This window comes from Gadus macrocephalus, chromosome 7 (genome assembly GCF_031168955.1).
Source record: "Gadus macrocephalus chromosome 7, ASM3116895v1".
In the NCBI taxonomy this organism is placed as follows: Eukaryota; Metazoa; Chordata; class Actinopteri; order Gadiformes; family Gadidae; genus Gadus; species Gadus macrocephalus.
In genome coordinates, this window is record NC_082388.1 from 9,287,506 (window position 1) to 9,302,158 (window position 14,653).

The window sequence follows — 14,653 nt, forward strand, 5'->3', positions numbered from 1 at the left end:
TTACCGGTCGGCTAGGGAAATATTATATAAATAGTAGTGTCTTGCTAGTAAGGCTTAAAATATAGGACATAACATAATTCACAGAAGAGGGGCACAATCAAAACACATTTCGCCATTGTTGCACTTAGATGGAGAATCACATCCATAATCCATGGTTTTCCACCTCAAATTGCAAATATCTTCCAACAATTTTCTATGGCATCTAAGGACCCCTGGTTACATAGGTTAAGGTTAAGTAGGTGCAATTTGACCGATTTAAAGAGAGAATGTAAAAGGAGCCCAAGAGTCCACCATGCATAAACCACACAAAACATCCCTAAACTCCCTCTCTGCTCACTACGGACACTCAAACATTACCCTCAAGCAATTTCAATGAATCAAACCAACACACAAAAAAGTGAACCGTGTCAAAACGAATTGCCAAATGTACATTTGAGAAGGTCATAATCGATCTTGATGTGTTGTGTCCCATAGTGCTTCACTACTAGGAGACATTTCTAAGTACTTAACAGGTACAACAAGAACTCCTTGTGGTTTTTACTGCAACCGACCGATGGAAATCAATATGTCTAAGACCATGTGTAGTCTGGCGAGCGTCATGATAATATCACTGGAGACACTTCTTTGATTTGTATTGCTGTGGAACCAGAGCAGAGAAAATAGCCCTGGCAGAACTAATAGAGATCCGATACAGAGCAGTAACTGTTTCATTTTTCAAGACACCATTGGCTCCCCTTAGTCATTTGTCAACACTCTGCGAGACGATTTGAACTAATAATGATTCAATGCCGAATCCTCCCCTATCACTTGGTACATTTGAGTAATCCATCTGGATATTGTGGAAACTTTGAAAATAAATACATAGAAAGTGAAAGTTCAAAACAGCAGAGTTCAGTGACAGCCATTCAAACTACTAATTGGTATACTGTCAGAGAAAATCATCGCACTTTCTGATACTTTCTTAGTTTCACAGACTGAAAAAGTAAATAAATACAATTTGTATTCACTTATGTGCAAGCAGGGCCGACGGACTGCGGGGGAAAGTGAGGCAGTCCTGGGGGGGCCCAAGGCAGAGGGGGGATCCATTGAAATAAAAAAAAAAAAATATATATATATATTTGAATTATCCACCAGTCCATAGTGTTAGGAGTCGCACACGGCCACGTATCCTACCCCCCCCCCCCCCCAGGATTTGGTGCAACGGCCCTGTGTGCAAGTATATATCTGTGCATATAGGTGTAGGAATGTGTGTGTGAGTCTGTGTGTGTGTGTGTGTGTGTGTGTGTTTGATTCTGCCTGTGCGCAGGCAGAGGACAGGTCGCCCGGGCTGGGCGGACGGTGGTTATAACAGTGTTCATCCGCGACGCGTGGACAGCCAGGACTCTTGCATTGTGGTGATTCCCAAACTCTGTTAGAGATTTACACTTGGCCTAACCGAGGGGGGGCCATCCGAACAGGTTTGGGAACCACTGGTCTAATTCTAACGAATCCCCCTTTATGCAAAGCCAATGACAGAGGTCATTCACACAGACTCCCACCCGCCCAGAGTACCGGTCGGTTTGAATCCCATCCGTTACTAAGAGGCCTGCGGTAAAAAGTACTCATATTATGTACTCATGTAGAAGGCACTTCCACCATGATGTGCTTATTTAGTTTTCCGTGGCCGTTTTATCTGTGATGCAACGACGTACCCACCGTGTGAGTTGCTATGGCTACTCTTTCTAACTGGCTTAGTTTCAATATATCTCCCTCTCGACAGCCCTTGAACCTTAACTACAACATCTTTATGTGTTAATTACAACACGTTTGAATCTTACCTACAGCCCCTTAAATGTGGCAGATGAGGGTTCATCAACCATTTTGAGTCAAACACCCTTACATTTAGACTATATCAATCAAGGCTTCCTTGTGAATATAGCTTTATATTATAGGTATCCTTCCTGAAGTATATTTTCTATTCTCTTCAAACCTTATGGTAGTATGGTAGTCCTTCAATCTAGTGGCAAAAATGTACACGCAAAAATAAAGAATATCCAAACTCATTAATGCAACCGTTTTATTGTAAAATTCCACAGCTGTGTGCAATTCCCTTATGAAAAGGATATATATATATTATTATTTTTTTCCAGTATATGTATGTTATATTATGCAGACCTCACCAGAATTTCTTTAGTGCCCTTTATATACATACAGAAGAGATATATGATACATAGATGGCAAACAATGTCTAGGGTAATCAGGTATTTCACTGTCATTGTTTTTTTTTATTCGTTTTGTTGTTGTTATTTTGGATATCAGCCACACAGCCATTGACCCACCAGTCACATCGACATTGTACCGGTGTATCGACACCATCACCTGTTGTCTGCAGTCTGACAAAAGAGAGAAAAACATAGAAACTATTTACATGTGCTCTCAAGACACACGTGTTGGTTCTGAAGTGAAAATGTTCACTTTCTTTTTAAGAATAATCGATAAATAAATAAACAAACAAAGAAAAAGGTATTGTAAATGCCAATGTCCATGAAAGAAAAGGGCCTGAGGACACATAAAACGCAAAGCTTTGTTTTGTTTCTTTTGAAATAATTCTTTGAATATTTATAATAATGTTCAAACCTGCCGGAATCCACACATCAACACGACTTCATGGTGAAGATAGAGCATTTTAAAAGACTGAACAACAAAACAAGCATTTATTTCCATAAATACATGAAAAGTAAAATAAAATTTGTTACACGGCCCTCTTCAAAGATGAAACATGCTAGCATTCAAAGAACGATATGTTTCGTAAACAGAGTAAGTACTTTGTTTACTTTGCAAATGAAGTCAGCTGGATATTGCATGCCACTCTGGTTTCCTGCATAAATCTGTTGATCAAATCTAGGTAAACAGTAGAAGCATTACAAAGAATACATGTCTTGCATTTGATGGTATGTCTAGTCATTGAGACAGCGAGGCTTGATATTTGATCTCCATTACTGGAGATCCTTTGATAACGCAGCTTTTATACGCTATGATGTGTACTCGTTGGAGAAGTTGAAATAAAAGAGATAGTAGAAAACATGAAGAAAGAAAGCAGTATTAATATGCATGATGTTTGTGTGATTCAGACACATTTGCAAATGGCCTCAAATGAAAATCTCTTGCGTTCCTCCACGTTCTCATCAATAAGAACCGTGTCAAAGAGTGATCTTAAGACAGGGCACACAATAACGCTAGCAAACTCCCTGATCCCGGCCAATGTCTCCTTGGATCTGCGTTTGGAGTTTGGCACCTTCCAACAAAAATAAGCAACCCTAAGAATTTCATCTATTCCAAGGTGTGGAGAGCGTGGCCACACTCAGATACTAGTTACTAATCTCTGTGGTAGGAGCACGAGACATAGAAGAAAACCCTTATGACGGAGTAAGATATTGGTGGGAAAAAATATACAAATAAACAAAATAAATCAATAAAATAAATACAGAAATAAATAGGTTGTCCACATTGTCCAAAATCACGATGGTGATAACATCATAGTTTATTTTGTTTTCTTTCTACTTTAAGTCTACACTTTAAAAGATGTTGCATCATTTTTTTTCCAAGAATTGTTTGTCAACACAGTTGTTTGACAAGCCTTTTGACAGCAGCGTTGGTCAACCGCAACATAGAATCACACTATAGGATAAACAGGATAAGACTCCATCACGACAGAAAAAAAGAAGTCAAAATAGCTTCCTGCCTTTCTTCTTTCCTCAAAGGCATACACCTGTTTTTTTAAATATATGAGTTCATTCCCCACATTATCCTGCACAGCCTGTGCAGCGTTATGAAATAAATCTATGATCATATGCTATTACAATCGAGACAATTAAAACAAATCTGCCATTTTAGTATTACCCGCTGCATCGAATGTTGCCTTTGATCTTAAAGTATGTTAAGACAATGCTGTAACTCACACTGGCTCATTGTGGATTTGAAAATGTTTCGAAAACTGCAGGACCACTCACTCATGCATACGGAGGCATGAGTGTGCGAATGTATGGCCCGTGTATGGTGAGACATACATGATGTATTATAATGAATAACAAAGTCCACGTTTACCTTGCATGTACTTGTTATATTCCTTTTTATCCATGTATATAAAATACTGAACAAAAGCAGGAATAAATAGTGAAGTGTTTCAAGAATGGTAGAAAGAAGGAAATAAAGCAGGAAGGGTAACAGTTTCTATCACTATTTGGTGAATGGGTGATGGCTGAAAATTCTGACCAACATCATCTGACTAATCCAACTGGCCACTGATTAGTCTGAAAGAATAAAAAAAATAAAAAACCTAGGTAAATTTTTTTATGGTAACATTTTTTAATTTTATTATATCAGAGAAAATAAATATAATATATAACTAAATCCTGAATGATAATCAACAATTCTCTCTTACTTTTCATAGCCAACAATAGAAGACCTCAAAACATATTTAGTTTCGGCCTGAAAGGTGCATGCAATAAATGTAAACGACTAAGGAATAGTAAATTATATACAGTGTTTGTACATGTAACCAAAGCATCATGAATCGCAGCTTAAATCTCAGACCACAAATGAAAGATGTAATGTTTCATCGGGCTAAACTGTTATTGGAAAAAAAAAAATCAAATTTGATCACAAAACCATAACTACTGATAAAGTACCTCCATTAGGTTGTGGCATATTTTGCTATCATAATAATCAAAATATGATGAATGCGAGTAAGATAATGGTGCAGGTGCATGAGGTGTCTTTCAAATGTGTATGCTAGGTGTCTTAATAGAATATCCCTATCAGGTGTGACTGTGTGGGTGTGGGATTTGTAGTCCTTTCCTAAGGTTGAATTTAGCAACATAACTGGTGTTCAAACCAACAAGTGAAAGAACAACCTTGCTATTTCCAAGAACAATCTTTTTCATCTTCTTTTGTGGAAAAACAAAAATCTTTAGCCCCTTTCTATGCAAGTTATTAAATGCTACAACAATTGCATTGTCCTCAAAAGAAGCATCGAAACAAACAAACAAACAAACATCACTATTCACATAAATAGTGGGGAGAGGGAAATTCAAAATCAAAACGTGAAATGAAATCTTCTCTGAGGAGGGTCGCCTCCTTTTAAAAAATGAACAAGAAAACACACTAAAAACAAACAAGTGTCCATCACTGGGCCAAAAGGGTGTGTGAATGATCCATCCCGCCGTCAGAGCGGCCCGGTCCCGGGGCCCTACAGGTACAGGTAGGACACCCAGTACACCAGGTTGAAGAGGCCGAATGCGGTGGGGAATCCGATACGGGCGTACGAGTCTATCTTGGCCACGCGGATGTGCAATCGGCCGTGGCGCCAGGCGCCGGAGCGGCAGTCCTCGAAGCAGCAGAAGAAGCTGGTGCAGTCCTTACCGTCCAGGCACTCGTAGCCGTACTCCTCGTCACGCTCCTGCATGTGCGTGGCGTTGTTCATCTGGATGGCGGTGGCGGAGCGCGGGCGGATGTCCACCGTGGGCGTCTGCTTTTGGTCGTTCGAAAGGACGGGACCACAAGATGAAGACGCGTTAGCGGCGCATATGGCTAGCGAGCTACAAAAGGGGATCGGGAAATGTCCCTCTTGCGGTTGTGGTTGCTAGCTCGCAAAACAACAAGAGGGACATTACGGAATCCACTTTTTAATACATTTTTTTATGTAATCTGTTTCAGCCATCAGTCAGCATGTTTAATCAATTAATCAATATACTTTAAAACTCCTGTAGCCTATCAATAACCTGTGATTGAACTAGTTCTATATCAACTGGTGAGGCTTCACATAACTCACATAGTGAATGTAGGCCTACATCATTTTAGGGGTAGTTGTGAATAAATGGCTTCAGAATACAAATGAATCATGTTAATGTTTGTATTGCGATGGCTTTATTTTATAACAAATCGTGCTGTTGTGCTAGTGCTGGGCAATTTTTTTTTTATAATTTACAATGAATCATTGTAAACCGTTTAACATGAAATACTCTTGGCTCTGCGTGTGGAGCTTTATATCAGCGCTGCTGCGTCCGGCTACATGCTGAACATTTGGACACCAGATCCGAGCCCAAGGAGATATGGAATGTTCATTGCCAGACACAACAACGCTTGCTTCACTCTTACTTCGTCCCACTCCATGAGTCGTGGCTAAAGTGAGCAAAAATAAATATGTATAATTAAACCGCCATTTCAAAGCTATGTTAGCTGGCAACGGCTATACAGAGCTTTTTCTATTCCGATGGCTTCCCCTTAAATAGGATAATGATATCAGCGTGTCTATGATTCAAGTTACTCTAAAAGAAAAGAACACGGGAGACAATTAGCATTCCTTTACAGCTTTTCATCTTGTTTTATCTCAAAATGCCTTGCCACCTATACAATTGGAAGTCAGGCTCCCGGGAAGATTTACGTCCCAGAATCCAACCCCCACCCCTCTGGCTCCTCCCACCCACCTACGCACACACACACACACACACACACACACACACACACACACACACACACACACACACACACACACACACACACACACACACACACACACACAAACACACACACACACACTACACTACCTCAATCCACATCTTGGCTGTGGTACAAGTTCCCCTGACCTTGCAGATAAACTCGATTGTCCGTCTCCACCTTTAGAAATCACAGTCCTCTGACTTTAAAAATAGGAAGGACACTGGGTTGTGGGGCTCTTAAGTTTTGAAAAGCCCATTGAAGTCTCACTCTCAACTTTCCACAGTCAAGAGCTACCAAAGAATTTACTTTAATTCTCACACTTGAGAATTAATAATGGCAGGCTTTTTTTTACATTCAATCTTTATATAACCTCAACCTGTGATTTTAGTTAAAGGGGACCTAACATACCACCAGGTGTGAGTGTGATTAGCCATTACAACGGATGACGGATAGATGAGCAACGTTTGCTGCAGTCCACTAGGTAGGCTGGTAGACTGATCTATCCGTCACACATCTACGTGGACACGCCCACCTGTGATGTCACAATGCTGCACATTTTGAAAACGGCTTGTAATGGCTAATCACGCTCACACCTGGTGGTATGATAGGTCCCCTTTAAGATATTTGTGAGTATATTTCATGTTGGTTTTGAAGTATTGTTCAACTATGTAAATAGTTTAAACTAAACCAAACAACACTCCATTATTTGTCAACATTTGCCCAGCACTAGTGCACAAGGTTGTTCTCAGTCTGACTACGATAGCTACACATAACTGTAACACATTACATACAGAACATGTGGGGTAAGTTCCAACAGTTTCATTTTTTTCAGATGGGTTAATTGACAGTTGGCTAAGCTGATAGTAAGACGGAAGGGGGGGATGTCACGGGAGGCAGATCTCAAAGGGGATTGGTTGCACAGGAGGAAGCAGGGTTTGTACGCTGAAGCAGCAGGAACACACACAGCATTCTGCGTCCGGGACACGACTGGCTCAGCAAAGCCACTGCCTTAGCAAAGCAAGTGTTCACAAAGAGAAAGGAAGAACAAAAAAAAAAGAAAAAAACATAGCGGTGCTGGCAACTTAACTGGCTGAAAGTAGACAACCTCTCAAAAGAGTATAGTTCAAACTTGGCTGGACACACAGTCTTTAAAACAGCTTCCTAAGCCAAATTAATTATCAATGAATTTTCCAAAATAGTTTTCATCTCTTGCTTTCTTTTAAACATCAATGAATTAATGTTGTTAAATAACAAATGTGTGTCGTACATCTAAAAATATAAATACCTCATTAACAGATTTATCTTTCAGGACTTTTTCATGCCTTACATAGGTTTAATGTACTTGATCTTTCTTCACAATGTTTGCTTCCAAAAGCTTGCCTGTGTGCAATGCATGGTGGGTATTTACAGATTAGTGTACCCTAATCCGCTGAGCTGCCCTGTCGAGTCCTAATTGGACACAGAGCACGTTGAAGGGTTGTCTATTTCAGTCTGCTAGGTCTCTACTGGAGTCAGCAGCAGGTTTAAGCAGCCAGACACACACAGATATACTGTAGGTCTGCCGGCAGAAGAAGACCAAGGAGAAAAAGAAAAAGAAGGCAAAGACGAATATGAAGCAGAAGAAGAAGCAGACGAGGATGAAGGAGAAGCAGATGAAGAAGAAGAAGAAGAAGAAGAAGAAGAAGAAGAAGAAGAAGAAGAAGAAGAAGAAGAAGAAGAAGAAGAAGAAGAATTAGAAGAAGATGATGAAGATGAAGATGAAGACGAAGATGAAAGATAAAATAAACCTAATTTAACAGCCTGGCGTTCGCCATGGTTACCACAACAAGAGATGAGAGCGAGACAGGAGGGGAGGCAGAATTAATCCTGTTGTTCCCGCAGTTTAAAAACGTTGCTCTCAGCGTGGGCGGCGCAGAATCAGATTGCTTTATATTCAAAATAAACATATAGATAAATTACACACACAAACAAAAACCTCAAACAACAAAGCTAAATTGCCGTCTGACTGTCTGCCCCCGCGCGGCTCCGACTCAGAGAGCTCTCACTATCATCCGTGTCATTTCCGAAGCCTATTCGCTCTGCGGTCGCGGTGGCAGGGAGAACCCATCGCCTCACAGAGAGAGACGGCGGGACAGAGAGAGAAGGAGCATCGTACAGGAACAACCAAACTACTGTGTGGTCATCACGGAGGGGAATGCAGTGAGGGGCTGGGGTTCAGGGGTGGGGGGGCGGGGGGGGGGGAGACACAATGCAGCAGGTACATGCAGTCAGTACACAGGCTATCTCAGTCAATATATACCTTGGAGGAAAAGAGTCGCAGGAGCTTTTGTCCAGACAGGAAACAAAGAGGATGTGGAATTGAGAGAGAGCATCACCATGACAACAAAAACAACGGCAAAGGCAAATCAACCACACATACATTGAAAGCCAAAAGAAAAAGGACAAGAAGACAAAGAGAGAGTCAAAACAATGAACAACAAACACCAGTACTATCATTTCTGATGAACAAGTTGGAAGATATATATATATAAAATAGTTGAGAGACATACATTTGGAAAAACAAGAGGGAGGGGGGCTGAGAGAGGGAATGGTTGGCTATATTCTACATGCTTACTATACTTAAGTTATTTTGTAAAATGTAATCTCTGAAGTACTGAAGCCCTTGTGAAAAACAGTAAATGAGTTAATTTCGTAGCACACTTTTCTTTCACATGACTCCAGATCAAACCGGTGTGATGTACTGTTACACCGCAGCTCTCACTCTACGTAATTGCAAATTGAGTTTTCTCCACAGATCAAATGCAGTTAGAGAGAATGCAAAAGCCTTGGCTTTGATCAAGCATGGGTGGACAGTGCTGATGCATTTTAATCTTCACACTCTAACAATCAAATGATTCAAAATAACGATGACGGCTGCAGTTGGCATTATGGACCGTACAGCAAATTAGACATTTTGACATTTGACATTATTTTCTTGCAATTCTTGAGCAGTGGTAAGTGTCAAGAATAACAACAAACTGAGATCAGTATACCTGATACCTCTCGGATTAGGTCACCTGAAAAATAACAAAGTTGATTTTCACATCAAAGAGTTTGCAGAAGTCCAGTTTGTAAAAGTTCCACTCTTGATGCATTTAGATATAAAACATACAGAATGTCCTCTTAATGGATGACACTCTCTGAAAAGGCACCCCATCTTGATTCTTCAACTAGGTCACACACCCTATGCTAAGGCCTGTACAGAGAGAGACCTCAATAACATTGACCTAAAACATCTAAGATTAAAGATGTTAACGTCTCAACCCCCCCCCACCGCCACATTTCCTCAACTTCCACCCCTATTATTTTCGTACGCTGAAGTATTCTACACGATGAAAAGGATTTCAGTCAAAGCTTTTTTCTTCCCCATGCTCCCTCATTCCCTCTTCCTTTCTCATCCCCTCTCTTTCTCTCTCTCTCCCTCCCTCTTACTCTCTCTCCTCTCTACTCTCTTTCCTCTCTCTTCTCTCTCTCTCTCTCTCTCTCTCTCTCTCGCTCTCTCTCTCTCTCTCTCTCTCTCTCTCTCTCTCTCTCTCTCTCTCTCTCTCTCTCGCTCTCTCTCTCTCTCTCCTCTCTCGTCCTCTCTCTGCAGCATCTTGGCAGGCTGTGTGGATGACCTAGAACAGCCCCTCTAAGATGGAAAACTCTCATTTCATTATTTATCCTCTCATCCAGTGGAGACACAAGTTAACGTATAGCCCAGCAACCCTTCCAGTTGAGGTAGTTTCTAGCCATCTTGGGTTTGTTTAATCGTTTTGTGTCTTCAGCTCGTTTATTCTAGATTTGATCAAAAATAACCACTTGACGGGTGATTCCATTCTGAGACTGAGTCGCCCTCGACGTGACTCTTTGAATAAGCATTGTGGTAATGCTTTGGTCAATCTGTGACGAGCACTCAACCGCCCAAGGCCCTGCATTCAGGGGCCCACGCACAGTAAGTTGGCCATTAAGAAATCTCTACTCTACTCCAGTAAGCAGCACTCGACTGAGCGCACTGCCCTGCTGTCCCTCCCACCATCTGGGTGAAGGGTGAGAGTCTTTAGCCCTTGATCTCTGGCCCTGCCCCCGCACCAGAAAACCCCTATAACTCTCTCTCTAACCCTCTGTCTCTCTCTCTCTCGCTCTCGCTCTGTGTCGTGCGGTGTGTAACTGCATGGATAAGCGTTGGAGATGAGGATTTGAAACCCATGAGGGAGGTTCTTGGTCATGGAGGCCTCAGCTATGGCCTACTGTCTGTCTGTCTGTCAGTGGGTGAGTGGAGGCCTCAGTTATGGCCTACTGTCTGTCAGTCTGTCAGTGGATGAGGGGAGACCTCCGCTATGGCCTTCTGTCTCTTTGTCTGTCTGTCTGTCTGTCTGTCTGTCTGTCTGTCTGTCTGTCTGTCTGTCTGTCTGTCTGTCTGTCTGTCTGTCTGTCTGTCTGTCTGTCTGTCTGTCTGTGGGTGAGTGGCCGCTCATCTTCAACCTGACTTTAATCCACCACAGACAATCTGTCCCGGCTTTCATTCTGATGCATGCATCCACCGCACACACAGGAACACACACACTCCACACAGCTGTGGTCAAAGCACTGTTATCGGATAGTCTTACTCCTACTCTTCTCACAAACAGTACAAAATGTGTGCAATTTTTGTCCGACGTGTGCTCTGCCTGATTTTCTCCCTGAATCCCCTGATGAAGCCCTCACGTGACGGACGCACTCACCGGGTTCTTCCTCTTCTTGTCCTTCTTGGCGCTGGGCTTGCGGTTGCTGACGAAGTAGTGCAGCGTGCCGTACTCAATGAGCGCGGCGAACACAAAGATGAAGCACACGGACACAAACAGGTCCATGGCCGTCACGTAGGACACCTTGGGCAGGGACTTCCTGGCGATGGTACTGAGCGTGGTCATGGTCAGCACGGTGGTGATGCCTAGCCGGGTGAGGGAGAGGAGCAGAAGGAAAAGAGTTCAGTATTCAATGCGGTTTCAAGCTAGCACCAGTCCACATCCTCCTAATCTCTCCGAACCCTGACCACCCTAAAATAGAGAGGTTTGACCAAAAGAACGTAACATGTGATATTTACTAACCCTTATTTATGTTTACATGAACATCAATTCTAAATCCTTTTGTGTTCCCTATTTGGCAGAAGCACAAAGCACTACACAACCAGGACTTTTGTTTGTCATTGCCATTGGAGGCGTTTGTGTTCGTTAATACATGTTCATGTCAATGTTACCAAAGACATTTTTTTTTTTCTTTCATCCTTTCTTCCTTACCTCCAGCATGAGGACCAACCCCTACTTGAGACGTTATGATATGAATCTGAATTCACTGTAAGTCGCTTTGAATCAAAAAGGTCCCCTAAAAGGTTTACTTACCACTCAACTCAGATATCCTTCTCCGGTATTGATAGCATACCCCAGTATTATGTACATATGCCGCTGAAATGTTAGCCCGCTCAAGCCTTTATTGACTTGCCTCTCTGCTGAATATAATCGTTGCAGACACTGCATCGACGACTGGCTTAACACATAGACGACACAGGGCCATGAAGTCAACACTGAGCCTAAATCCATGCTCTTTCCCCTCAAGGTTGGAGTCTCTGGATTCTTGCAATAGAGCATTCTGGCTCCCAACACATTCTCACATCTCGTGCTGATAGCAATATGTGGTTTGCATTTACTGTTTTGTTTTAATTTTATTTTTATTCCGTTTTTTCTGTATATTTGGTTTCCTGTATTCTGTATATATGTTGAGTCCATTTTCATTCTTTGCAAAGCACTTTTTAAACCTTATTTTAATGCATGCACTCAATAAGTGAATTGATATTTATAGAACGGGGCAGGGCAACAACTAGTTCGGACCTCTGACACGATAACGAAACACCCTTGAGTTCATTGTTAACGATCCACTAAATGTGGATGAGGATGTTTGGAGTGCTGACATTAGTATAATTAATTAGGCTTGGTTTAGTTATTGAGGCTCTTCAAGTGAATAAAGAGCGGTTGAAAGTTCTCTTTCAAGGATACCTACAGGTCTTTTGTTTATCCTCGCCCTGTATTAAGCCTTTAGGGCCGTCTGATGTTAGGGTATACTGTGCGTTAAGTTAGCTGTGAGCTACTGCATTAGCATACATTCACCCACGCATGCATACACTTTAATACTATATAAAGGATGGTAACTCATTCTATATGGAAACCTGAAGGAATTGTTAGAAAAAAAGGAGGGTTTATGAGACCAAGACAATGAGGTTTGTGATTTTCTATCACAAACAATTGGCTGTTTAGTGGCCATGGATTGATAGGCGTAGAGTACACAAGGGTGTCCTTGGCAACATAACCTGCGAATGCGCGTGCTCACACACATACAGACAATATATAAGTAGCAACTAACAATCCCTTAATCCATATACTTTACGGCTATCAGGTCGGGATGTCATGGACCACTGCTCTACATCTCCATATCCACCATCTGGTTCGCTCTCTCTCCCTCTCTCTCTCTCTCTCTCTCTCTCTCTCTCCCTCTCTCTCTCTCTCTCTCTCTCTCTCTCTCTCTCTCTCTCTCTCTCTCTCTCTCTCTCTCTCGCTTTCCCTCTCTCTCTCTCTTTCTCTCTCTCTCTGTCTCTCTCTCTCTCTCTCTCTCTCCCTCTCTCTCTCTCTCGCTCGCTCTCCCTCGGTGTGTTTGTGTCTCTCTGTTGGATCTCTGCCTTGTGATGTGCAGTGGTGTGTGAACTCTGTGCGTGTGTGTTTATGTAAACTGTGTGTGTGTGTGTGTGTGTGTGTGTGTGTGTGTGTGTGTGTGTGTGTGTGTGTGTGTGTGTGTGTGTGTGTGTGTGTGTCTGTGTGTCTGTGTGTTTGTGTGTGTCATGGGCACATGGTAAGCAAAGGCTTTGGTATAGTAAGCACACACTGATACCAACGGATTATCACTTTCAAGTCCAGCCTGAGATCCACCAGCGCCCACCCAGCCACTGCTGAACCGACCCCCCAGCACCCGGACCCCCCAGCACCCGGACCCCCCAGCACCCGGACCCCCCCCAGCACCCGACCCCCCCAGCACACCAACCAACCAGCACCCGACCCCCCAGCACCCGGACCCCCCAGCACCCGACCCCCCAGCACCCGGACCCCCCAGCACCCGGACCCCCCAGCACCCAACCCCCCAGCACCGGACCCCCCAGCACCCGACCCCCCAGCACCCGACCCCCCAGCACCCGACCCCCCAGCACCCGACCAACCAGCACCCGACCAACCAGCACCCGATCCACCAGCACTCGCACGTCAGACGGAGTACAGAGTACCGCTCCTCAGACGGAGTACAGAGTACCGCTCCTCACAGAGTACCGCTCCTCAGACGGAGTACAGAGTACCGCTCATCAGACGGAGTACAGAGTACCGCTCCTCAGACGGAGTACAGAGTACCGCTCCTCAGACGGAGTACAGAGTACCGCTCCTCAGACGGAGTACAGAGTACCGCTCCTCAGACGGAGTACAGAGTACCGCTCCTCAGACGGAGTACAGAGTACCGCTCCTCAGACGGAGTACAGAGTACCGCTCATCAGACGGAGTACAGAGTACCGCTCCTCAGACGGAGTACAGAGTACCGCTCCTCAGACGGAGTACAGAGTACCGCTCCTCAGACGGAGTACAGAGTACCGCTCCTCAGACGGAGTACAGAGTACCGCTCCTCAGACGGAGTACAGAGTACCGCTCCTCAGACGGAGTACAGAGTACCGCTCCTCAGACGGAGTACAGAGTACCGCTCCTCAGACGGAGTACCGATCCTCAGACACGCCGGGGCATTTTTTCAGCCGGCAATTAATAGGGAGCGGAGGTGTGGAGAGCTTGGGGGGAGGGGGTGGAAATGGAGGGGAGGGAGGGAGTGACGTTGCTAAGGACCCCATCGGGAGCATGTGAGGTCTCAGGTTGTGTGAGGTTCAGGACCCTACTGACCCAAGGGGGTTGTATGAGGGGAAGGAGAGGCTGACTCAGGAATATTAAACAGTATTCTCCCCTCCCCACCAAGGGCGAGTTCACAAGCAGACACCGCTTTCCTAGGAAACCTTAATCGCCCCCTTCTCCTTTTTCCTCCCCAAACCCCCGCCCCCCCCCCCCCCCCCCCCCCCCCCCTCCCCCCCTCTACACACACTTACTGCTGG

General features: G+C 43.8%; 1 protein-coding gene across 1 annotated transcript in view; it reads right to left on the reverse strand.

Annotated features, from left to right (window-relative positions):
• Positions 1 to 2,042: 2,042 nt before the first annotated feature.
• gabra6b (gamma-aminobutyric acid type A receptor subunit alpha6b) overlaps positions 2,043 to 14,653 on the reverse strand; it is a 104,743-nt gene continuing 92,132 nt past the window's right edge. Inside the window, 3 exon segments of the mRNA XM_060056448.1 lie at positions 2,043 to 5,506; positions 8,777 to 8,800; positions 11,220 to 11,425. Of these exon segments, the coding sequence (XP_059912431.1) occupies positions 5,228 to 5,506; positions 8,777 to 8,800; positions 11,220 to 11,425 (509 nt within the window). The 3' untranslated portion in view covers positions 2,043 to 5,227.